The sequence below is a fragment of the Pavona decussata genome, unplaced genomic scaffold (genome assembly GCF_977016875.1).
Source record: "Pavona decussata unplaced genomic scaffold, jaPavDecu1.1 SCAFFOLD_48, whole genome shotgun sequence".
NCBI classification, from domain to species: Eukaryota; Metazoa; Cnidaria; class Anthozoa; order Scleractinia; family Agariciidae; genus Pavona; species Pavona decussata.
The window spans coordinates 6165081-6191357 of NW_028145470.1; the positions used below are offsets into that span (position 1 = coordinate 6165081).

At 38.1% G+C, this 26277-nt stretch overlaps 1 protein-coding gene across 2 annotated transcripts; it reads right to left on the reverse strand.

Annotated features, from left to right (window-relative positions):
- Positions 1-272: 272 nt before the first annotated feature.
- LOC146482015 (WD repeat-containing protein 43-like) lies at positions 273-24606 on the reverse strand. 2 transcript variants are annotated; one of them, XM_085108094.1, is made up of 19 exons: positions 24384-24606; positions 22139-22273; positions 19293-19414; positions 17930-18050; positions 17044-17195; positions 14228-14330; positions 14047-14111; positions 13490-13550; positions 12580-12690; positions 8386-8619; positions 7722-7777; positions 6960-7044; positions 6495-6587; positions 4575-4606; positions 4170-4233; positions 3310-3423; positions 2015-2084; positions 1218-1270; positions 273-471 (listed from the first exon to the last, which is right to left on the reverse strand). In XM_085108094.1, the coding sequence occupies exons 1-19, from the start codon at positions 24561-24563 to the stop codon at positions 346-348; spliced, it is 1977 nt and encodes a 658-aa protein (XP_084964220.1). In that variant the 5' UTR covers positions 24564-24606; the 3' UTR covers positions 273-345. The 2 variants fall into 2 exon arrangements, with proteins under 2 accessions (XP_084964220.1, XP_084964219.1); XM_085108093.1 differs by having other exon boundaries at positions 6960-7047; positions 24384-24605.
- Between the last annotated feature and the right edge of the window lie 1671 nt (positions 24607-26277).

Here is a 26277-nt window from a genome sequence, read left to right on the forward strand (position 1 = left end):
GCTGTACACTCCACATTGCTAAAGAATCGCTGGAAAAAAAGGGGCTTCCCAACACTCTTTTCAGTCAGTAACAGACAGACAGACAGACAGACAGACAGACAGACAGACTCCAACGTGTTTGTGAATTCTCACGGGTAGAGTGTTGTTATGTGGAACAACGCAATCAATGGCCACACACGAGCAATGAAACAACGGAAGAAGTATTTCTTAATACACAAAAAGCTCACTACAAGTAAAGGAATGAAGAATCGCAATTAAAACCAACTAGACAATTCAAATACGAACATTATTTTATTCTGTAAAATCTAATTACAGTGGGTGATCTGTTTGTATGAATTTGTACATTCAACTCTCCTCGTCAGATTCATCATCCTCATCATTTTCCAGTTCATTGTCATGTTCACTTTCTTCTTCTTCTTCTGAATCTGATTCTGATGCTGGTTTTTCTTCAGCATCTTCCTCCCAGTTTTCCTGAAAATAAAACATTGCTCACCTTAGGGTGGGTTCGATTGATCCTTTTCCGGAATACGAATACACTGTTCGTACAATGATCATAGGAAATCTCTCATAAGAGCTTTTTGGAGTTACTGGGATACAAAATGGCTCTTAAATGATTGTGTATCAGCGAACGTTTGCAGAAATGTCTTCAGAAATTTACTTTTTACATTTTAAGTAAATTTCTCAGCCAATCTCCTGAATACGGTTAATCGAAAGCAACCTTGGTAACACGACCATGAATACTTACTACATGCAATGGGGCCAATTTAATGAAACTTTTACTCTTGTAATTTACAAGCTGGGCCCTTGCTATTGTGTGTAAACACAACAAAGAACACAACGAAGAGTTCAAAAACGAGTTCAATAATCCTTATTGAGATCATTTTCTACATGCGTGTGTAACAACAAGAGCACGGTTTGTAAGCTACACGTGTAAAAGTTTTATTAAAAATAATGACCCCCGATTACACTTTCAATATTCAACAACAATTGCATCGTTACAATGGCTCATCAAAAGCTTAAGAGACATGTTTTTAAGAAGTTGAATACCAACGACTAAAGTAACCTGAGTATCAGGCATTCCTTGGGGAGGGTTAGGGGAGGGTTCGGTAAAACTGTGGGGGTCGATCTAAAGATCAAAGCAGAGTACCCCGATTGATCACAGTCCACCTACTATACACAGTCACCCCATTAAATGGAATAAACTTCATATAACATACATCAGATTCTGAGTGCTCGGTCTCAATTGGCACAAGTGGCTCTTCATCTGAGTCTACAAAGAACAAAATAACAGGAATACTAATCAGTATGGAAATAAAACAAAACACTGATTTGAGGAATTATTACATGACTAAATAAGTTGGTGATAAAAGGTGTATTCCAACTGGTTCCCTTAGCAGTCTTAATTTTGCTGTTCACAGTACTACTATTAATAGTTCAAGTTGCACTGCTTACAAACTATTAATTTCAGTATTTTGAGAAAAAAGATAGCACAGAGACAACTGCCTTCTGTTTTGCTTTGTTAAATAGGAAACTTTTCCATTATACCACTGCAATATGGGCAAACAGGCTACTGCAGGGTATACAAGACCCGCAGGTTCAATTTGGCTTGGCAATTTTCGTGATGGCAGAAAAGTAATGTTAAATCTTTCAACAAACAAGTGCAATTTTTTTTTTCGGTTAGAAAATTTCCTTCTCTACAGAAACTACCATGTCAATGCAATCAATTCCAGACTTAATGGCCTGTTTTGTTTTGTTTTTGTTTTTGCACAGGTCTTTTTTACAGGTCACATTCCACAGGTCACAAGCACAGGTCCTGTTGAACTGGTATAGAAGGTTAGTATGCCCTAGGCCTGAATTAGCTTTTTAGTATTGGGTTAGGGCTAGGAGACCCTGTTTAGCCTGTTTATACATGTATACCATTACCACAGTGACTGTAGTTGTGACCAGTGACCTGTAAAAGAAACCTGTCTAATGTAAATTAAAATAAATTCATTATGGAGTCTCGAGTTCACACCTTCCTCATGGTAGACAACTGATGGCCCAGCAATTTCATCATCTGCAGTGTTATAACTCTGAGAGTCCACCTACAAACATTCACAAATCAAGAAAATCAGACATAGTCAACAACAGACAGCTGTCTTTAATTGAGTAATGAAGGTAATTCATGTTTGCTTTGGCTTTGCTTTAGTACGCTCTGTGATTGGTTGGCAAGCCTTGCGCCCCTTTCTCAACCAATGAAAAGCAAGATCAAAATCGGGTTTATGCTGTGCATAGTTTATGACTATGTGGGAAAGGAAGATCATAGCAAGGGTTAATGAAATCCAATTTGGGAAAAAATGTCATATTTTATGTCCTTTAAAGGGGCAGTGTCACCGATTTTTCGTGTTACTTTGAATAGCCAAAAAACATATTTGAATCGATGGAATCGTCAAAATAATGGTTCAGTTTTGTTAACAATAACCCTAATAATGCACAGAAACTAGTATTAATTATCTTTGGCTGGGGATGGCTAGGATGGAAATGGATTGCAACTTGAAAAAATTGACCAATATTTTCAAGTTCTCTTGTGTATTGTAGAGAAGTCCTCAAAAACTGCTTAAAGTTTGTTCTTCCTCGGAAAAATCCCTTGATATTTCCTTCCCGGTGCTCTAACAGAAATTCCATGTTAGAAAAAGGTTCTTTGTCAAATATTTGAGCCATTTTGACGAAAATAGAGCGAAATCGCCGTGACAGTGTCCCTTTAAAGCTTGATTATCCCTGAAAAATAACAATGCATGGTTACCCCAATTTTCGTTTTGGATATTCAACACCCTTGCTAAAATCTGCTTTTCCTACATGGTGATAAAATGTGCAAAAATACCTCTGTATTAGGAGGCATCATCCTCAAAACTGCTCTAAGAAAGAATCTAAGGCAAAAGCAATGGGTGTTTAAAAGCTTGTCTCAGAGACAGTCAGAGTTCAAGGTGTCTTCAGCTAATAACTGATCTGACGGCAATTCCTATCAAATAAACTGACTCATCATTTGTCTCTGGAAAACGAATATGGAGTGGAGAAAAGTATGCATTTTTCAAATTCTGTATAGATCTGTCAACCAGAGAGCAGGTTTTTCGCATTTCTGTTCTCCACAATTATTTACACTAAGCTAACCACAAAGTATGTACACAGGAAAGTTACATTTATGTTCTGTTCCATACATGTAGCTTTCAAATTGATTGTTTAATTTTCAAACTTATTGACTTCATCCACAGACTCAAACTTTAGAACCAGGAAGTGAAAGGGCACTTTCAAGGCATGTAACGTAACTTGTACCTGTGAGAGCATCAAATCCAGACGACCTTGCAGTTTGCACAGTTTGGTAAAAACACCGACACGCGATTCTACCATGGCATATAACCCACTGAGCGAACCAACAAGATCTGGAACCTGCACAAACAAACAAACAAACAATCAGATACATTTAACATTATTTGAAAATGTCCAAGTTACTGCATATCTCTTCTGTAGTGGCTATTTGAGCACAAATGCACCATACAAAGTCTCCTTTAACAATGCACCATTAATCCAGTTGCAATCCAACATGAAGCATCTACACTGTATGGGTAAAACTACTTCCCCTGGATGACATTCTAGTCCAGCACAAGGCCACCCCCGCCCCCCAACCCCCAGAGCATTTTTTGCTAGGATTTCTTAACAGTTCCTTGGGTGGAGAGAGACAATGGAGTTCCATTTTTAAAGAAGAAAACATGCAGGGTACTGAGACTGACATGTCTCCAACCACCAACCTTCCAATCTAGAATTCATTTGATAAAAAATCTCACAACTATATGTACATTTACATAAATGATGGATCAGACAATTAACTCTGCAGTGTATGTTGAAGTGGTATTTAAGGTGAACCCTTGAATTTCCCACAGAGTGTTAGCCCTAGTAAGGAAATGGGAGACTGCGCAAGGCAAAGAATAAAAAGACCTGAGTTAGTCTCACATTTCCTTACCAGGGGTGATGCTCAGTAAAATATACACAGCACTACATAAACTGTAGAGTTAATTCTCTGATCCATCATAAGTGCTACATGAAATAGCACAGCGGTCATTGTACACTACAACACATTTGTTGATTTTTCTGGAAACTCACTGTATTTCAGCGGACTAGTATTTAAAAGAGCTTACCGTCATTAAATAAGCCATATGTGTACTTAAAATATGTTTAATCCACAACACCAAATGTTCACCTCTGAAATGCAAGAGACAAAAATGTGTTACACAATATTACTTGACTATGTTAAACTCACACCTGACAAAACAGAACATCTTTCTGTTAATAGGCTCTCGAGAAACAATAGCCAAATCTGCCTTGTCGAATGCAATTACATGTTCATGTACACATGAAGCAAAATATAAACACGGAAAAGAAGTAATCACTGTCATGAAGACATGGAAATGTTGCTTGCTTTAATTTAACATTTGTTGATTTTCATTTTAAAATGTTAGAGGAGAGATAAATATTGGCAATTTAATGAACTGAATAGCAAGGAAATGCAGCATTAAAAACTGAATTCTGTGATTTGCACTCACCTCCAAGGCATGGCTTGGATCTTGTGAACAAGCTGGAAATAAAGTTTCACAAAAATAAATGAGTGACTTTTTAAATAACCTAATTGCCAACAGCATTTAGCAAGAGTATTAAACGCTGGTTTATCAAGAAATGGAAAGACCCTGGAAAAAACAACTTGGAGCATGAATGAATCAACAACAAATTAAACCGAATACTGTGCACCCCAATGTTGAATTGTGCAGAGCCAATTATCCTAGTTTTTGTCCAGAAAAAGATTGCAATTATAACTGACTCAAATGTTTTATTTAACACAAGTGCTCACAATAAATATTATTATAATTATTGCTACGAGTGTAGACACATCTACAAGAGTTAAAGTCAACTAAAAGGAAAAATTATAGGCAAAGATTAATGTACATGTACAAGATTAACGTAAGGTCTGCAAGAATGTGTTTCAAACTTTCACACATGCCCTTTCACACGTGTCTGTTGTTAAGTGCATTGTAAGAATTATTGCTGAAGTTAATTCTAAAAACAATTATTATTTGCAGGCTTTAGCAGGGGTTTCAATAAGTTCTGAAGTAGGCGGCAGAACTATAAAAGTAGGCGGCTGTAACACTTCAGGGGCCGTAAGGCCCCTCCTCCTAGGGGGGTCTGGGGGCCTGCTCCCCTAGGAAATTTTGGAATCTAGAAGCCCGGAAATGCCATTTCCTGCATTCTGGCATCAAATTCAGTGCTAAAGTAAATATTGATTAAGTAACGACAGCATTAGTGACAACTGTATTTAGTTTTTCAGGTGAAGTTCAATTTTAATAAAAGGATAACGTCAACCATAGAATACTGATTGAATCTTGGGAATTTTTCATTACATACAGTATACAGCAATGTGAGGCATTTCCAGATGCATAGCTGAAGTCGAGAAGTATTACATCAAATGAAATAGGAAAACAATGTTTAGAAGTAAAATGAAATCTTGCTTTGTTGTTGTCTTACTATCAGTCTATGGTCACTAGCATAACCATTACTGATATCCCCATGTTTCCATGACTTTTAAAAGCTACTAAAAACTGCTCGTTACCTAAAAAAGGTATTTAAACTACTGCAGCATTGGATAAATAAAGAACTGCTAGCCACGGACAAGTCAGCCAGGACAAAGCAGACGAAGCAATGTAACACTTTGCCAGACTATTGCTACAGAGTATCACCCACATAGTGTCTGAAGCATATCATCTTTGATTGTACTTCTCATCCGCATCTTAATGCGCTTGATTGCTGAGGTGCCCTTTTCAGTCCAAACGTTGCTTACTTTTATTAAAATATGCTAAAATACTGCCGCCTCCCCCGCGTACGTTTACGGCTGGGTTCCATCGTCCAAACACATGGACCGGAACTGAAGAGCGAATGTGATCGAGGAAAGAATTGACACCAGTCTCTCTCCTCTGTTTAATCAACATGGCTGACTTCGCAACTAAACCATCGCGCGTTGAAATCGTTATTAAATACAACCGTGACCTTTCCGAGAAATATACTAATACAGCGACAGAAAAAAATGGAAACAACAAAGAAAATGTTTTCTCTTTATTCCATATTTCGTATTTAACAGGTGAGAAATTGTGTGACTCAAGAAACTCAAGGGACAACGCGTGACTGAATTGACAGAACATTTTACTTTATACGGCATTGAGTTTCAGGCTGTTCTAGGCTAAAATTTTAAATGTTTAACAACTGATCAACAGTTGAAAGTAGCCGGCGAAACGTCGCTGAGTAGCCGGCGAACTTCGCCGGCTGCCGGCTCTTATATACAACCCTGCTTTAGGTTTAAAGGGAACAGAGTAAGAGCAGACGAAAAATAGACAACATTGTGGATTGTACACTGAAGATGCCATAACATCAAAAGAGAAGATTTCAGCAAACTTGTGGACATTAAATAACAAACAAACCTCAGTTAAAAATGGAATGGTCAGATTGACAGGAAGCCGTTTGATTGTGTTCTTCATAACCGACTCCTTCTTTCCACCATGCCATAACACATCCTAAAAAAAAAAAGGCATGATTGGATAACTAAGGTCAACCTATTAAAGGGCTCTACTTTTGGTTTGCTCAGATGTGTAACCAACATTGCAATGAGTTTGCACAAACTTCTTTCTCAAGAAAAATAGAATCAATGTTGCTTAAAAATATTTATTGTAGCCATTGAAGATTAACTTAACATTATTCTGGGAGTGTTTGTCAAAGGATTTCATAAAAAAAATGGAAGAAAAAAGGAAGGAAAAAAGTAGAAACTCTGCTATACATACTTAGCTTTTTTATATTTCACTTCTCAGCATTGGAAATGCTAATAAACACCATTTGCATGTTTAATTTGCTATACCAAACAATCTGCATTTGCAAAATTAATATCAAACCTCCAGTAGATTATTATCTTGGCTATGAAGAGCCTGTGTTAGCATCTGCACAAGTGAGTCCCCCGTTGGGGGACCCTTTCCTTTTCTTCTGAAAATAAATAGAAAAACACTTCATTAGAACAAGATTGATGCCAAACTGAAAACAACTCTGACTAATGATTCTGTCAACTACATAACTATTCTTTATCCCTATACATGTTAGCCTAATGGCGTGGACACTACATGCATATTCTCTAGTTTTTGTGATACTAGTTGGGAGAATGTGTTTACTCTAAACACCAAGAGATTTCATCCATATATAAACATCAAGGCCCCTCCCCCTAAGGAAGACTTGTCTTTTTGGACCCCCGTCCCTCTGGATAACCAAATTTACATCACACTTTCTTTAGCCTTTGAGACTCTCCCCCCTCTGGAAATTTGGGTTAGGTATGGATATCTTTTGGGGCCACACAACTGTCAACATTGCACCATTTTGTCTGGGTCTATAGCATCATTGATCAGCCGATTGGGTGGAGCATGCAGCTATAGTATCGCATAAACTTAAGTATGTCTTCTTGATCTGTGATTACTGCTAATCATAATTAGAATAATGTGCCCTGAGTGCCAGAGGTTTATTTTCCTTTTGTTATTTGACAACTGTTAAATAAGTGCATTTGATTTCCACCATTATTTTTCTTATATCCAACAATAATATTGGCCTCCGGAGCTAGGCCAAGTTAAATGAAATTGAACTGCTACATGTATAATGTTCAAATTGAATACCTGTGTTGTGTTTCGGAGGATGCAGTGTTTATTGCTTTTAGTCTATCCTCAATACTCTGGAAAATAACAAAATCCTGTTACTTCAAACTAATTTAAAAACATCATTGTACTAATAAGGAACTTCAGTCGTGACTAAAGAAATGATAAGGAGGACATTAATTTTTGTTAAAAAGATTCTTAGGAAATAAGCTGACCCACTGGATCAAGTTGACTGTCCTTCCAAGGGTTAAAGAGTTGGAGTAGCAGTACACAACTGAACCCTAGGGTGGGTACTCTGGGTTAAAAGTGATGAGGAGGTGCAAAGGATGTTTTTGGGTTTAAAATTCACTACTTCGAGATTTTTTGGGGATAGAAAATTTTGGCTTGTATTTTTATTGGGTAGTGTCATTTTACCTGGGAGTTTTTTGGGTATTCAAAAAAATGGGAGGATTTGTGGTAAAATGTTTTATGGTACATTATGCAGATGTGAATCTTTTCTCACCGTTTTTACGGTTCTAAAATTTCAGCATGGAATGTTTTGGGGGTTACATGCAATTTCGGTTCAGGGGATTTTTTTGGGTGTTAATTTATGACCCCATTCGCACCTCCCCATCACTTTTAACTCGGAGTACCCCAGCCCCCTGGGGATTGAACAGGAAAAACAAGAATTCACAAGGAACCCTACCTGTTCTTCCACTCTTTCTGTTACTGTGCTGCTTCTTTTCCTTTTAACTTGTTCCTGGTCAGTCACCAAAGCAGGCGTTGCCAGCGCCATATTTCCCGGACCAAGGGTTGTTACTTCTTTTGATGTACTTTGAGCTTTGTCCACTTGAAATGATTCATGGGAACTGTTGTTGAGAAGCAGGTTGGAAGTGTTTTCTCTAATGAGGCATGTATGTTCTTCCATCGTTGAATAGGCCTTGAATGAGAGAGACAACTGTTAGTGAACTAAACACATATACACTGTTACATGAACAGTTGGACCTCCGCTAATGGACACCTCCCATCGGCAGACACCTCTCGTAAGCAGACACTTGGTCATGTTCTCAGCTACATATAAACACTACATTTATAACCTCCATAAGCAGACACCTCTCTTAAGTGGGCACTCTATCTGGTCCCAAAGGTGTCTGCTTACAGGACACTTGACTGTATCAGTGGGAGTAAAGTGAGAACTACAATCTTGGACAGAATAAAATGAAAAATTAAACCCCCCCTCCCCCCAAATTCAATGATGAATCCGCGCGCAAAGCAAAACGCGCCATTTTTCCATCATTGAAATGGGGGGGAGGGGTGGTCTTAATTTTTCATTTGATTTGTCCAAGATTGTCAGCCGGCTTTAAGCGTGACAAAACAAAGGGAGTGACTAATTAGTAGATTATTTGTCAACACATTTATCGGGCTATATCAACTGTGTCTGACGCAGTCACGCGCGTCACAACCTGAAGGCGGTATCTGTGTTAAGGTATTACAAGTGCGATATTTTGGTAACAGAGAGTAAATAAAATACGCAATTGTTTGCACAACTTTCCAAAAAGCACTGAAAAATCCTCAGACAACATGCCCTCGAGAAAAAGAATATCGGAAGAAACAAAGGCTTCAATCAGAGTCCTAAAGATGACTACAAATCTCACATTAAATGAGGTCGCCGAATGCTTTCAGGTCTCGACAGCAAGTGTTCACCGCGTAACGAGCTCAAAATACAAGGAAGTACATGAGAGCAGGAGACATTTGAGCGGCAAAAAGAAAAACCTTACTTCTGAACACGAAGCGTTGATTCTTAGAACCATTGAAGAGTTAAGAGAGCAAGAGGGTTCATTTTCTTCGCGGCGCCTGATGGAGCGGACAGGAATTCGTCATGTCACTGATCTAACGGTTCGGCGTTTGTTAAATAGAAACGGGTACTTCTTCCTGCAGGCTCGTAAAAAGGGACTAATGAGTCAAAGCGACAAAGAGAGAAGAGTAGAATTTGCTAGACGGATGCAATCAAATTACCCTCAGAGTGTCTGGACGGACACTATCGCGTTTTACTTAGATGGGGTCTCGTTTATTTACAAGACCAACCCCATGGACCAAGCCCGAGCACCCAAAGGGAGAGTATGGCGAAAAAAATCCGAAGGTTTAAACCAAGGGTGTTTGGCTAAGGGAAGTAAAGTCGGAACAGGAGGTAAAGTTGCCAGGATGATGGTAGCAATAACTCACGGTGGAGGAGCAATAATTTGTGAGAGATACGAAAAAATGGATGCAAAATATTTTGCATCGTTTATTGATCAACACTTTAACACCATGTTTGAACGATCTGCCAAGGGATTGACTCGCCTCTGGCTGCAAGACGGTGATCCTAGCCAAAACAGTAAAACAGCCCGTGAAGCTATGGCTCGTTGTCATTGCGAACTATTAAAAATACCGCCGCGAAGTCCCGATTTAAATCCTATTGAGAACATTTTTCACATTGCTTCCAAAAAGTTGGAAAAAGATGCCCTGAACGAAGGCATCATACATGAGTCGTATGAAGAATTCTGTGATAGAGTGCAGAGAACAATCAGTGGTATTTCTCAGGAGTTGATCGATAAAACTATCCAGTCTATGAGTGGTCGCATCACCGGCATAATACAAAACAACGGAGAACGACTAAAATATTAACTCCTTAGGTCACAGTACTCACTGACCGGCCATCGCCTACTGGAACTATGTTTCCGGAATGATACTTCAAACGTTTTATTGACGGTTTATGATGTATTTTGCATGGTTTATGGCTGGTTTTGAACGGTTTCAAACGGTTTTGGACGATTCCGGCTATCAGTAAAATATATTTGATTCAAGTCTTTCATTTGTCTCTCACTGCAACGAAACCGTGGTAAATTGTGGAAAATCGTTGCTAACAGTTTGTAAACCGTGCCAATAGAGACTTTCAAATAATAAAATCGTTGTAAGTTCTTAAGAATTGAAAAATATCAATAAAATGAAGTGTTTACAGTCTTGCTTCAAGGTCTTCAGTGTAAACAAAGGCAGTTTTAGAACTTTAAATTCACAAGAACTTAAATGTGTAGACGCAATAGCACATGGGTTCAGAGCGTGTATTGCCTACAGTGTGCTGAACGTAGATGATACCGCTGGTTCGAGCCCCTCATCTCTTCATCATAATCTTTTTTTTTAATCTTTCTAGACTTTTCTCCTTTTCTTTTTTCTAGTTTTCCACCAGTCTAGTCAACAGCTGCCAGCCAGTTGATTTACACGGGCTTTCGCCCGTAAGCACAAAAAAAAAAAAAAAGAAAGAAAGAAAAAGAAAATGGTTTTCCATCTCATGTACGAGAGCCTCTCTTTTCTTTTATTCATTAACACGAATTCACTCCCCAGTACCTTCATAATACCACTGGAATGTAATGTTACAATGTAGCTTGAATTGAGTACAAGCGTGTTCTGACAGGCGCCTTTTCAGTTTTCCATTTCTTTATTTGTCTTGCAAAAATTTTTCAACACTAAGGCTGCAATAACTCAGCCTAATGCGACAATAGTCATGACACGCAACTATGCCTATTCCATCTCCATATTAATAGAATACACACGACACACACTTTATCAAGATTTCCTTTTAAATACAGTACTTATGTGATGTTTTCATTTCCACACAGGACCACTGTTTTCGTTTGGTTGAGTTTCTTTGCGCTAGGTTTAGTTTTAAAAGCGTGATTGCAGGTTTCATCTTATAGTATTTGACCTATGAAGCTACTGGTAACGTCAGTGTGAACGTCGGACAATCTTGGACAGAATAAAATGAAAAATTAAACCCCCCCTCCCCCCAAATTCAATGATGAATCCGCGCGCAAAGCAAAACGCGCCATTTTTTCATCAATGAAATGGGGGGGAGGGGTGGTCTTAATTTTTCATTTGATCTGTCCAAGATTGTAGGAGGAAAGCGATCGAAAGTCTATGGGCGGTGAAATAGGGAGTGTGAGAATCTGAGGAATTTGATATGGTATGGCAAGTGGGAAATAATTTGCAATGGAATATTGCATGACACTTTGCAACAAAATACATAGTGGCAGGAGCCGACTAAGAAGAATGGAAAGCTACATGTACAAATGCTTGAACCATTTCCAAAATTCAACATGAAATACCTTCCCCCCCCCCCCCCTTCCTTCCAAATGCAATGTTGTTATGTTGTTACGTTCATGTACAGACCGAATGATTTCAGCGACTATCAACATTGCTTGGGGGAGGGGTGGGGGACTTCCAAAATTTGCAAGCCTATGGTGACTGGTTATAGATATCCAGAATGCAAGCGTACACTGCAAACCCTATTTTCATATCTGTCCCAGAAAATATTGGAAAAAGATTGAAAAGATTGTATGAGAGTTGTATAAGGTTTCCAGTGGATTGTGTCTTTCATGACAAATCCAAGATAGTGGATGTCCCAACAATTCGTAATATGTCCATAAAGAGGGTCATACAGTGGGGGGTCTCTTGCACGGTTCACGAACAGAAAAAATAGCAAATCACGGATCATGGAAATGAAAATTTCATTTTCAAGTTCTTCACGGGTCATGCAAAACCTTCAGGTCACGGATTACGAAGAATAATTTATTACATTCGCGTTTCATGGGAAATAAAATCAGCTAATCACGCATCATGAAAATACCCCTGTACGACCCTCCATAAAGATTATAATAATGCTGTTAACACATGTATAAAAATAAAGATTGCAACAGACACATTTCCTGCGCTCTCAACTGCCTCTGCCCCAACATCATAAATGACACTACTACTTAGAATAAACAAGAAACAAGGAAAGTACATTTATGGTACTATATTGGCTTGTTACTATTTACATTGCATTATGGAGGATTATTCAATTTACATGATATAAAAAATCACTCACCAAAGTTTCAAACTGTGGTTTGATTGTAGAGCCAAATGCAATCTGCACTGAAGGTTCTGCTTCAGGTAATAACCGAACGCACATCACTGGTATAGGAGATGGAGTTGTATCCTGAAGAAACATCAACAAAGTTAGGCACAGTAAAAACAGACAATATGATACCTAGATCTAACTTTCTTCAATCAATGATTTTTCAAGAACATTGATTTTTCCATTACGTATCAATTTATAAAGACCTCATCTATAAAAAGGACAGCTTTGATCAACTGCCTTGCTTTGAAGCATTTTTTGGATAACACCTTTTAACTCTTTTGTCAGACATCAAAGATACCAAAGCTATGTAGTAGAATCAAAAGTCAAATAGAAGAAAGATCCTTGCAGTTAGTATGCAACTTAAGCAGTTGCAAAAAGAAAGTCTGAAAAAAATTTAGGCTTGAATGAGATTCAAACCCATGACCTCTATGATGCCGGTGCAGTGCTCTGCCAACTGAGCTATCGAGCCTACTAGGAGCTGGTCATATTGTGAGTTCTCACTGCTTAAGTTGCATAGTAACTGCGAAGATCTTTCTTCTATGTGATCTTTCATCTGCAGTTCAAAATGTATGTTTCGTATATTTACATTCGGAATCAGTGCTTATTGTAAATTAAAGAAATTTGGAAGCCTCTTTGATTGTCCTCAAAGACATGTCGAAAACAATCATACATGGCCAATGGCATTCCATAACAAGGCAGCATTTGATTACTGAAACTTCTCAAAGTAGGGTCAAAGATTTCATGCAGTGTACATGTTCATCTTGGAGGATGATCTCAGATTGAGAGGATGAATGACTACATGAAAGGCTGACTTTCCTTCTTAGTACCTGCAGGCAACTGAAAACAATACATGGCAACTAGAAGACAGTACTCTCACCTTTTTCCCAGGACTTGCTAGCTGAACTGTTCTTGTTGGTCTTAAAGGCTTCTTACCACCACTAACAAAAAAAAATAAATAAATAAATAAATAAATAAGAAAAATAAAAATATGCATTAAAGCAATATCAGTGAAAGGTGCCTGAAAACAAGAAGTCAATAGCTAAGTAGAGCTTTTACTGTAGAATTCTCTGCCTTAAAGGGGCAATGCCATCCAATCTTACCTAGTGTCACTTTGAATGGCCAAAATACACATTTTGTATGGGCGTAAAGCCATAAACGATAAAATGATGGTTCAGTTTTGTTAGCAATAACCCTAGTAGTGCACAGAAACTAGTATCATTCATCTTTGGCTGTGGATGGCTAGGATGGAAATGGATTGCAACTTGAAAAAAGTAACCATTTTTTTATTCTTCCTTGAAGAAATCATTTCGTATTTTCCAGCTGGTAAGGTGCTTTGAGAGTAATTTCATGTTACAAATGAGGCTCTTAGTCAAATATTTTGAGCAGTTTTGAGCAACATACAACTGTAAAGCAAAATCTCTGTGACAGTCTTACCCATTCAGTGAATATTCAAAAAGGTGAAGCTGACCATCCTTTGAAACCACAGCAATGTGAACTGGCTGCAAAGCAAATTAAAAAGCACAGGAAGCTTAAAACATCACTGAGTAATGAGTGTACATGTAATCCATCCATTTTGATAATGAACACAGTCAGATAATAAATTATAAAATAATACCTTGTCTCGATTGCTGTGTCGTACAACGTCAACTGCAATTGGTTCATCTGTGAGGGAAAGTGACACTAGCGCATTTTTGTCTTGTGTGTTTAAGTTCACATACCTGTATCAAGGGAAAAAAATAACTGATTATTAACCCAATAACGGCCACGTGTTTTCCACGAATAAAATTACTTCACAAATTAGCATATTGTTAATTATTAACCTAACGTGCAGTAAAAGTAGACAACTTACTGAGTTAAAGAAACAGCCCTCCTTTGGTCTAGAATAGCTAGAATTTCTAATTGTCGAATAAAATACCCTAGCTGCAAATTTAAGATTACTCGAAAAACAAACCTGAAGGTAAAAATTTCGAAAATTTCGATGAAATTTGATCCTCACGCCACATGGCAGTAATTTGATCCGCTCTCGAAAAGACTTTTTTTTTTTCACGCAAGATTAGGCAGTCATCACGTTTCATCAATGAAAATAGAAAGAAAACAGGCAATAATAAAAGCTTTTCTAAATGAAAAATTTATTCAAATAAGTCTTTGTATAGGTCTAGAAGAAAACGCATATAATTTTTGCTTCGAGGCGACCGACTCGCAAGCGATTTGAAGCAATTGCGAGTCAATTTTGAAGCGAATTTATCGACCCGTGCGGAGCACGTTTTTTCAAAACTTTTGCAAAAACTGTTTGGAATACGAAGAATCGATCAATTAAAAGGGTATTTTAGTACAAATTCACAATCAAACCTGTAATTCTTTGTGAGTTGTATTACGAGAAAGATCGAACATCACCAAGAAAGTCCATGGCGAAAACAATGATTTGAGATGTCTGCCAGCTCGTCATCTCGGTAAAACTACAAATTTTCCTCGAAGCATAATTTCTCCTCTGTTAATGCTTGGATTTCTGCTGTTGAAACTGTCGAGTATTCCTTAAAAGTTCCTCTTTCGATTTATAGTTTCGAAAAGTTGTGTTTTCCTTCCAAAAACGTAAATTGGCGTCTTGAATATTTAAGCCTGAAGCGTGCGGCCTGCCATGATGGCTGAAATCCGATATTTTTCGGGCCAAAAAAACCTTTTTGTGTCTAGACTCCCCTAAGACCTAAAAATATATGTGCAGTCGGTGGATTCTGATTGGTCAGTCTTTTCCAAAGACAATTAGAACAATAGAGGACAAAATTATCCCTTCTAGGGGAGGTAGAAACCCTTGCGCGAGCCCGCTAGGATTCGCGGCCGGTTTTGGCCGTTATTGGGTTAAGTAAAATTTTATAATTTGATCTTGGAAAGAGACACTAAACATTCAAATGTTTGGTTTATCAAAAGAGTTGATAGCTAAAAGTAAATTGACCACCGTAAAGAGATTCGAGTGCTGACATTTGGGGCCTTAGCCATTCATTGCAATCACTCTGACGAAGGGCTAATGCTCGAAACATCAGAACTCGAATCTCTTTACGGTGGCCAATTTACCTTTAGTCACTAACTCTGTTGATAAACCAAACATTTGTTTCTACTCCCCACCAACACAGCACCACAGTTTCTTTGGAAACCCCTTCACCAATAATTCGCCTATCTACCTGTAGTTCAATCATTCATCTAAGAATAGTCCAAAGACAGACTGTTGCTGCTTATGCTGACTGACATTTTGACAGCCCAGGAGAAAGTCCCTGACTCCGAATAAATTAATGACTCCCACTCAAGTTGTCAAGACATCAGTCAATGTCACCAATAGCAGTACTTTTCCAAGCCACTCTCAACTGGACAATCAGACAGACCACTATACAATGTTCCAGATAACTTTCAAAGTCAAGGAGTCAATAAAGAATTTTGAAGCTTAAGGATCAATAGCTCTCACTGGTTCTTTCCCAATCTTCTTAAATTTACCATTCAATTTGTCGGGTCAAGAAGCCAGCTTACTTGGGTTTTTGACCCGAGACCCCTCTTGTATCTGGAACACTGCTATATACTGTAGCTACCGCAAGAAACCGTGAGAGTCACAGCATTTGTTTACATTGTTATCGTTTTATCAACTTGTTATTTGTTTAAGAAAAGCCGGTAATTTATTTAGGAATCGACTTATTTAAGTAACAGTTTTCTGTAAGTAACGTTTTCAGTCTTTCGTAGAACTATCTAGAAGTTTCTAAACAGAGTGTAATTTAAATAGCGTGCGCTCTTGCCGATCACGGCACGATCACGACAGGGCACGCGACAGCGCAAATTAAGTAAAAAGTCAAACTGTTTTAGTTTTTTCGTCACAAGTCACAAGTCGTAAGCAAGTTCAAGAAGTTAGTTTAAGTCCAAGTCAAGTTAAAGTTTTAAGTGCAAGAAAGTGCAAGAAAGTTAAAGAAAGTTCAAGTTAAAATTCACCAAGCTACAGTAGAAACTATCGTTCCAGTTATTCGAAGGCAGCACCAAGGTAACTATTTTCGCTGCTTTTGTTATTACGAGTTAATGTTTCAATTAGCGTACGCGTACTTAGCGACGCTTGTAACTTAAGTTTTGTTGCTTTGAATTGTTTTCTAATTTTCATTTATATAAACGCAAGTCAATGTCACTGTACTTAGCGTTTTCATTTAGTTGTTTTTATCCATTTGGGTCAACTGTAATTTTTACCTTTTGCTTAGCGTAGCAATTATTTTTTATCCACCTAATCTTGTACAGTTGAGTAATTTGTAAACATTTTAATCTTTAGTTCTCACTGTGTTGAGAGACAGGTTGAAGTTTATTAAAGTCTGGAAACATCAGTAAAAGAGACTGTGTTCTTTGCGAATCGCTGGAGCGACATATACCAACACTCCTGTCCAGTCAGGTACAAACAAGTTTCTTTGAACTCACCAGATGTTCATAAGTCTGTCCTGCTCTGCTCCGGAGATAAAGTAATGACCAGTAACTCCATTACTGGGAATGTGATTTGCGTTTGAATCATGGGACAAGGAACTTGGTGTGAACAAGAGGTGTGTCACTGGAGTGGCATGACCAGTAAAAGTCTGTAAAAACAATTATAAATAAAAAAAGGAAAAATTAATAGGATATGATGATATTACACTTTTGAGAACAGTGAGAAAATCAATGCATGTTGAAATTTGGAGGGACCAATTTTTCCCAATGAGAATACTAATACATTTACTTCACCATGCAATCTGCATGTCTCCATACCACTTCAACTTGTGCAAACGTTTTTGCATTTTGGTATGGATTCCCACTATTACAGTCACCAAGTTCTGGTCCCAGACATGTCAGTAACAATCACCAGGGCTCGAGACTACATGTAGCTTTTTAACTCACTAGTTCTGATTTTACTAACCAAAACAAACTTTTTATTTGTATGTGGGGGAAGCAGATTCTGTCATTTGTTGCTTTCATATTGGGAAAACTTGGAAAACTGAATCATTTGTTTCCTTTTTAGCTGTTTCAACTTGTTGCTTAAATTAAAGTAGTGAAATCTATGAAACTCACTAACAGTCTTTGTTTTATTAGTTTCTCTTCTCTTGATTCACGTAAATAATTTTCATTTTGTTTGACATTACATTGCTTTACAATTTTTATTAGCCAAAATGGCTAGTGAAATAGCAAAACTTACTAGCCGAAACTGAATTTTTACAAGTCTGTGGCAAGTTGGTTACCATTAGGTCTCAAGCCCAGAATCACAATTCACCTTATTTCCAACTGGCTCTGTTTATTCTTACACCCAGGATACCTTTTTTTTCTATGTAGTTCTTACCTTAAGAACTTCTTTGGTTTCCAAGTCCCATAGTTTAATACTTCTTCCAGCTGAGAGAAGTGTATTCCCCTTAGGCCCAAGACAGATGCACCTCACTCCATGTTTATCAGCTTTCCACTTACTGTTCAGAAGGAATAATTTTAAATAGTCAAAGAACTAAAATTTAGTTCTTTGATACACTCTTCTCTTGTATAAAATTAATGTATACAGTCAAGAAAAAAGTGTATCAACTACCCACTGGCTAGTAGTTCAGTAGATAATGTCTAGCCATAAACTTCCAAGTAAACTTTTCAAGGTTCACTTTGCAGTTCTGTCATGTAGTGTAGTTAGTATTTGCTGTCAACTCTTTTTTAATTGTTGAACATTGGTTATAGTTTTTACGCTAAATGTACTTGCCTCTAAAAAGTATAATTTTATTTACCTTCACTATATCCAGTTAGTGCTTGCATGTTATTTTTTATTATGAAAACAATGACAGATGATACAATTTTGGACATAAAACTTGTCTGATTTTGTCCATAATTTGCCTCTCTGTAATAATGATCACAATGTTGGATGACATTTTCATCCAAGATTGTGTCTCCCCCATCAAGAGTCTACATCTCAAGCAGTTTAAGGCCTGGGTTCGAAGGGTGTTCAGAAATAATGAATGATCCCCTATATCTTCGGTTTGTCTGCCTAGAACAGGATGAAATTTATCCTGAATATAAAACTCGATGTTTCCTTTTGCCTTAACGTATAATTTTGATCATTTGACACATCACGTGACCAAAAATTAAAATTTCGTAAATCAGTGATACGGCGGCAAATTTTCTTTATATAGATAACTGAATTAGTGTTTCCGAAGTATATTTAAAGTATTGAACATTCTACGTTTGGAATGACTGTCCTCAAGTTTTTAAATTGGAGAAATTAAAAATCAAAGGTTGAATTGTGGACTAAGAAATGACCTTTGTCCTGACAATTTTTTTCTGGAGAACAATGGACAATCATTCCAAACGTGAAGGGATGGAGATATTTAATCTTTATTAGAAACGCGTTTTTGTTTGATGTTTTCTCTAAAAACGGTTGCCTACCTGTCAAATCTTTGCTTTTTTCACGAAAACAATCACGTGACATGTCACGTGATCTATAGCACTACTTATTATGCTTAGAAATTTTAAGAACGATCAGACCTTTTTATCTGCCAAATTTCAGTTCAGTGTCATTCAATTTGTTAAAGTTATCTCAAATAAACCATTTTCCTCTTAAAAGCCCTTAACCCAGGCCTTAAACTGCTTGAGATCTGTACTTTCATACATTTAACCACAGACATGCTTCTCGTTTCTGACTAAAAGACTGTCAGAGATACCATTAACCTTACCATTTTGCCTGACCATTCTCAGTGTCCCACTCTGTTATATATTTATCATTTGAGCACGAATATAATGTGCTGTCATCTTCACTCCAACACACACCATTTACTCTGCTGCTGTGTCCACCCTCCTAGAAATACAAATTGAGATTCCTTGAATACTCTTTGAGTTATCAATCCTTTATTATTAAAAACTGGCTCATTGTATAATGCTATTTCAGAGTTTCGATTGGTTTAGTGGCCATGGTATATGAGCCATTATACCATGCCCCACAAATGTAGTAAAAGAGTATACATTGGGGGGAAAAGAAAATGTCCCTAAATCAGCAAGATTTAGAGATAAATCAAGGTTTTTAATAAAAACAATTATTCCACTCGTGCTTGTTGGATACGAGATGATTATAGCTAACAAGGCCCTACATGCCTCATTGCCTATCTACAGTACCGCTCAAAGGTAAGTTACCAGTCTCGTCTTGTTTCTGGCAAGACGAGAGTAGCGCAAGGAAAATGTCACTAAATCAGCAAGATTTAGAGATTAATCATGGCTTTAATAAAAACAATATTATTTCACTCGTGCTCATCGGATACAAGATGATTATAGCCAATAATCGTGCATGTAAGCTGGCACCATTTGGCGCTGCTTTTTCACTGCTGTGGTGGGCTAAAAGTTATCTCAGTTACAATTTCCATAAAAGCATGTAAAGTTGTACTGCAAATTTAAGTATCTTTCTCCTGTATTTTATGACATCTTTTCTTGTGAAAGATAACTGAGATTGCTGTACACTTTAACCCATTAACGGCCAACCGGCCAACACCTGCCGCGAATCCTCGTACGCACGCGCAAGGGTTTCTACCTCCCCTAGAAGGGATAATTTTGTCCTCTATTGTTCTAATTGTCTTTGAAAAAGACTGACCAATCAGAATCCACCGACTGCGCATATATTTTTAGGTCTTAGGAGAGTCTAGACACAAAAAGGTTTTTGTCGTCCGAAAAATATCTGATTTCAGCCATCATGGCGGGCCGCACGCTTCAGGCTTAAATATTCAAGACGCCAATTTCGTAAACACAACTTTTCAAAACGGTAAATCGAAAGAGGAACTTTTAAGGAATACGCGACAGTTTCAACGGTGGAAATCCAACAATTAACGGCGGAGAAATTATGCTTCGAGGAAAATTTGTAGTTTTACCGAGGCGACAAGCTGGCAAACATCTCAAAGCATTATTTTCACCATGGACTTTCTTGGTGATGTTTGAGTGTTTCTCGCAATACAACTCACAAAGAAGTACAGGTTTGATTGTGAATTTGTACTGAAATACTATTCTAATTGATCGATTCTTCGTATTCCGAACAGTTTTTGCAAAAGTTTTGAAAAACGTGCTCTGCACGGGTCAATAAATTCGCTTCAAAATTGACTCGCAATTGCTTCAAATCGCTTGCCAGTTGGTCGCCTCGCGGCAAAAATTACACGCGTTTTCTTCCAAGACCAATACAAAGACTTATTTGAAAAATTTTTCATGTAGGAAAGCTTTATTGCCTGTTTTTCTTTCTATTTTCATTGATGAAACGTGATGACTGCCTAATCTTGCGTAAACAAACATGTCTTCTCAAGAGCGGATCAAATTACTGCCATGTGGCGCGAGGATCAAATTTCATCAAAATTTTCAAAATTTTTACCTTCAGGTTTGTTTTTCGAGTAATCTCAAATTCGCAGCTAGGGTATTTTATTCGACAATTAGAAATTCTAGCTATTCTAGACCAAAGGAGTGCTCTTTCTTTGACCCAGTAAGTTGTCTATTTTTACTGCACATTAGGTTAATAATTAACAATATGCTAATTTGTGAAATAATTTTATTTGTCGAAAACACGTGGGCTGCAATGGGTTAATTATTCCATGAGTGCACTTTGGATACAACAAGAAACTTTAGTTTGGTAATATTCCAAAATTACCACGTCAGTGACTCTCGCGAGACGAGACTCTCATATTGAGCGACGTGACTCTCATCTTGCAAGAAACGAGACGAGACTGGTAACTTACCTTTGAGCGGTACTGTAGATAGCCAATGAGGCATGTAGGACCGTGTACATGTACATGTGTAAATGTAATAATTTACATAAACAGTTACACAAAGTTACATTATTATTATTCTCAGTTTGCATGTCTTTAGATGAGACACAATTAAACATCTTGTTTTAGGACAGTTTTCAACTGAGCATCATAAACCAAAACCAAGCGGGGAGGGATGGCAAAGTACTCGCCTCCCACCAATGGCCTGGGTTTGGTTCCCAGACTCAGCGTCATATGTAGGTTGAGTTTGTTGTCGGTTCTTGTCCTTGCTTCAAGAGGTTTTCTCCGGGTACTCCGGTTTTCCCCTCTCCTCAAAAACCAACATTTCCAAATTCCAATTAGTTTGGATCGGAGAGTGTCCCCATGCTGTAAAACGCATTAAATTGATTATCTTGTCATGGAATTTTGCTCTATACAAATTCACAACTTTATATTTACAAATTTAAAATTATCACTCTAACCACTCAGAATACAAACAGCAACAACCAAATCAGAATTCGAAGGAAATGCATGTAACTATCAACTTGTGTGGGAAAATGTGTGTGAGTAACTCACAATAATATGATTGGTTTGGGTTTTGCTTCTCATTTGTTGAGAAAGTATCATGAATGTTGTTAACCAATCACAAATGTAATAAAGCAAAAAACGCAGATTTTGCAGGGGCGGATGACATCATCACTAACTTGACAAAGGAGAGAGAGCCTGGGATCAAGATCATCAAACGCACTCCCTAATCTTTGATTACTACCAGTATCATCACGAATTAAACTATACATAATTATACTTACCAATCTTTGGTTAATGTCTCCGGCAGCTACATTATATACAAGGACATCCCCAGATGATGTCCCAAGTGCTATGGAATCAGCATCTACATTTGCAGCAGGTCTTGCAGACTTTAGTTTCTTCCTTTTTTGAGTTATCTGTCAAATAAAATGATTTTTAAATTCCTTAGAAAAGGTAATAACAGAGGTTTCTGATAAACAATTTAAAATAAAAACAAGCAATAGCAATGAGAATGATGAATTAAGCAGTAAATGACACAGACATACTCGGAAAAAAATCTGAGTGTTCCTATCAGGAGTCGAACCTAGGACCTTTCTATTACTAGTTCGGATGCCCTACCACTGAGCTACAGGAGACTCGTGGAAGCTAAGGCTATTAAACTAGGTTCATCATCATGGGACAAACATTAAGTGTATACTACTAGGATTGGAATGTCAATGTGTGGCATATGTGCAATGAAAATAATGTGATGGAAATATATGTGGAGCGTGGTGAATAAATGAGAATGATGAATTAATCAGTAAATGACACAGGCATACTCAGAAAAAAATCCAAGTGCTCCTATCAGGAGTCGAACCCTTGAATGACATTTCGATGACTACATGTCAATTTGAAAATGATGACATGGAGTCATCGAAACGTCATTCAACATTGCTATCGCTTTGTTTTTGTTTTAAATTCTTAGAAAAGGTCTTTGTAAAAATTATTTGCTGCTCTATTTCCACTTTTTACAGCATTGTTACATTTTGACTTTGGGAACTGGTAAAAAAGTTGCCTTGAACCGCTTACAAGGAAAAATACAGCTTTGCTTTCTCGTAAGCCTACAATGTAGCAAACAGGTGGGGTAAACTCACCTGCCTTGTAAAGAGTGACCAAAAAGAAGAAATGAGAGTGTAAAGCCAGCAACACACCTGGCGATTTTATATGCCGATTGCAACAAATTTGATCACCAGTGAAAATTGTAAGCGATTTTCGCCACCGATTGATGTGGACACACTTGCCAATTTTTTTAGCCAATCGCGGCAATGTGGCAGTTTTGAAAAGTAATGTCAGTGGTAAAATCGCCCAACCTGATGGGTTGGCTTTACTGGAGATTTGCAGCAATGACCGTAGAAAATCGCGGGAACGGGCACACTTGGCAAATGCCAGCGAATTTGATTGCCAATATCTAACATTCCAGATATCAGGGATTTTATACGTCGATTGCGGCAATCAGCGAAAATCACAATCGCTGAACCGTGCAGACCTGGTGATTTCGCTGATCGTGACGATCGGCGTATAAAATCACCAAGTGTGTTGCTGGCTTAAGGGTAACCCTCTCATTACGGTAACCATAGTGTTAGATTTACCCTATCTCCTTGCAAACAGGCCCTAAGAAAATATATTTTGCATACTAGGATAAAAATCGATGTTCACCTACTGTATCTCCTCTATGGAAGGTCATTGGAAATTCCCAGAGAAGCCAGGGTAAAGGGGCCTCGGAAGCCAAATTTTTAAAGCAAAGTATGGAGGTAAAATGGAATTTTCAGAGGGGTGAGGAGAACTAAACCATAAGAACGTCTTTGGGATATTTTCTGCAAACAATACACTTATATCCACTAAAACGTAAAGACATTCACATGTAATTTAGCACCATGTTCAACAGGTATCAACTCTTCTTCTACTCATACGTGTAGTTGATCGTATTAGATACTCCAAACATTGCTTATAGTCTATTAACGTTAGCCATGAAATGTAGAAATTAATAAATGGTAGTCACTGATAAAGCGTGACTTGATTTTTTTACAAATTTAGGACCGAACAGGTTTGCAAGTACATTGCATCAAATCTCCAGATGTGAGATATCGCAATTTATTAGACAATGAGGAATCGAATTAATCTCTTGAATAAGAAAACCACGTTAGATTTAAGGCTGAAGTACTCATTACATTGCACATAAACATGCATATGAAAGGAGAGTGAGTGCAGAATATCAAGTCACGCTGTAAACAGAAGAAAGCATTGTAAACTGCAAACAAATGGAAGCCTTATAAAATTATGTACGCAAATTGTTAACGCAAGTCAGCGGGTCGGAGAATTTCTCCAGCGTTTTATACTAATCGCGGAAAAGAACTCCTGTCTTTTACTTTAACACTAATTGAGCATCACATCAAAGCGAATTTCATTCCCTGTTACGACATAAACGGCGCAAAAATAACGATTCTTTTCAAGAAAACATCGATAGTTTTCTCGTGGGATTCAACTTACCGATGAGCGACATGTTCGACTCCAACTAAGGCATGTGCACGTCGTGGAAAGATGCGATGGCGATGTGTATTCATGCTTTAATGATCCAGCAATACAATCCCATATTTTGAGTCGCCCATCTGGTGTTAAAAGTGCTAAAAATCGACCATTATTATCAAAAGAACAACTACTACCGTCCATATCTTATACTCCATTTGCACGTGGGACCAAACAACCTAGTACCCAGTCTCTTCGCATTCGATCCAAGCAAGAATGGGAAACAAGAAGTCCCCGTGACTTTAAAGCCTCGACTGGAAAATAATCACTTTCTGGTTACAGAAGGGGCTATGAATCACCCACAGTGTGGATTCTCGCTTATGGCGCGTGTATTTTTGTATTTCCCCATGCTTCTCTGGTCCATCGTTACATTAGACCAAAGCCATTTTAACCGATTAGGCGATTGCGTTCGTGCGTCAGTCCACAAACTCACGCAACCACAGGCAACCCAAGCTACGTCACAAGAAAGCGGGACGATGGCGGCCGTTGAGATAAGTCTTTGAATGGGGAATAACAATGCTACATTTTAACTTTCATTTCAAAAATGAATTAAACTGATCGATGACCAAACAGAGCTCTGGTGTATTCTCAGATGTGCGTTTTGTGTTTTATTTCACCGTTTAAGGCCTCCTTTCATTTAACGGATCAACCTACCGCCGTTTCAGATCACCTCACCCTTCCTGGCCATTCAATCAACAACACAGAACTCATTCCCCTAGAACTCATCAACTCCAACAGAGACGGCATTCGGAACGCTAGAGGGTTAAAAATATCCCTGTTTTACAAGCAAAATTTCACATGTAGGGTTTCCCTATCACTCGGGTCAACTATACTACAAAGCTAGAAGCTGACGAAAGCGCAGGAAAATTGTTTACCAGAAACATTTTTCAGTTTCTGTGAGTGAAGAGGGGGTGAAAACGGCGGTTTTGAAAGTCGGGTCGTACCCGTTCCGCTAGTTTAACTCTTTTTGACATCTTTTTAACTTTTCAAGGGTCTGGAACAGTTGTCCTGGGTAGGCTAGTTACTCCAGCAGAACGACTACAAGGAATGTAGGGTTACTGCATGACTCTGGCGCTAGGGTAACCCGACACTTAGCTAGGGTTACCCTGGCACCAGGGTAACCCTCTCTGCCTTGAAACACATCTCGTAAAAAGGAAGAAATGTGCGAGTGTTAGGGTAACCCCAGCGCTTTTAGGGTTACCCTCTTTCCTTGCAAACAGGCACTTATTGTAAAGGCAGAATAAAGCGTAGAGAACACACCAGAATGACACTTATCTATGTATTGTGGTTTTGACTAGGGCCTATACATTTCCTTAAACTCGCCATAACCAATACTGAGCTGGTTTTATTGTCTAGACATGGAACTATCGTTATTTGATATTACTTTTCCAGTTACCCTTTGAGTCGGTTTCCTCAATGAAAAATCATATATCCCACATTTTTTTTGAGTTTATCGCGCATTTTACCCTGGTAAGAAGGGTCATCTTTTGAATCAGTTGACTGCTGTGATTTAAGAAAAAGTTGAAATTACGTGACGCCGGCTTACTTGCAGACACTCTCCCCAGATCGCGCTCGCTTTTACAAACCAAGACGGCGACAGCTCCATCGAAGCGTACTAGCGCAATAGGGGGGCTATAAACAGTCTATCGTGAGCATGCCCGATTGTGTTCGTACGTGTGTTCACAAACTCATGCAACAATGCGGTTGTCTTGCAGAGCAAGCATCACCACGGTTCCTGGGCTGAGCTTTACAGCTCGCGTCACATCTTTTTGTACTCAAATCGTTCTAATGACAGTTTTAGTTTTTTGCCTGATTGTCGTCTTAGCGGCGGCAGAAAAAGAAATGAAGGTATCTCTGT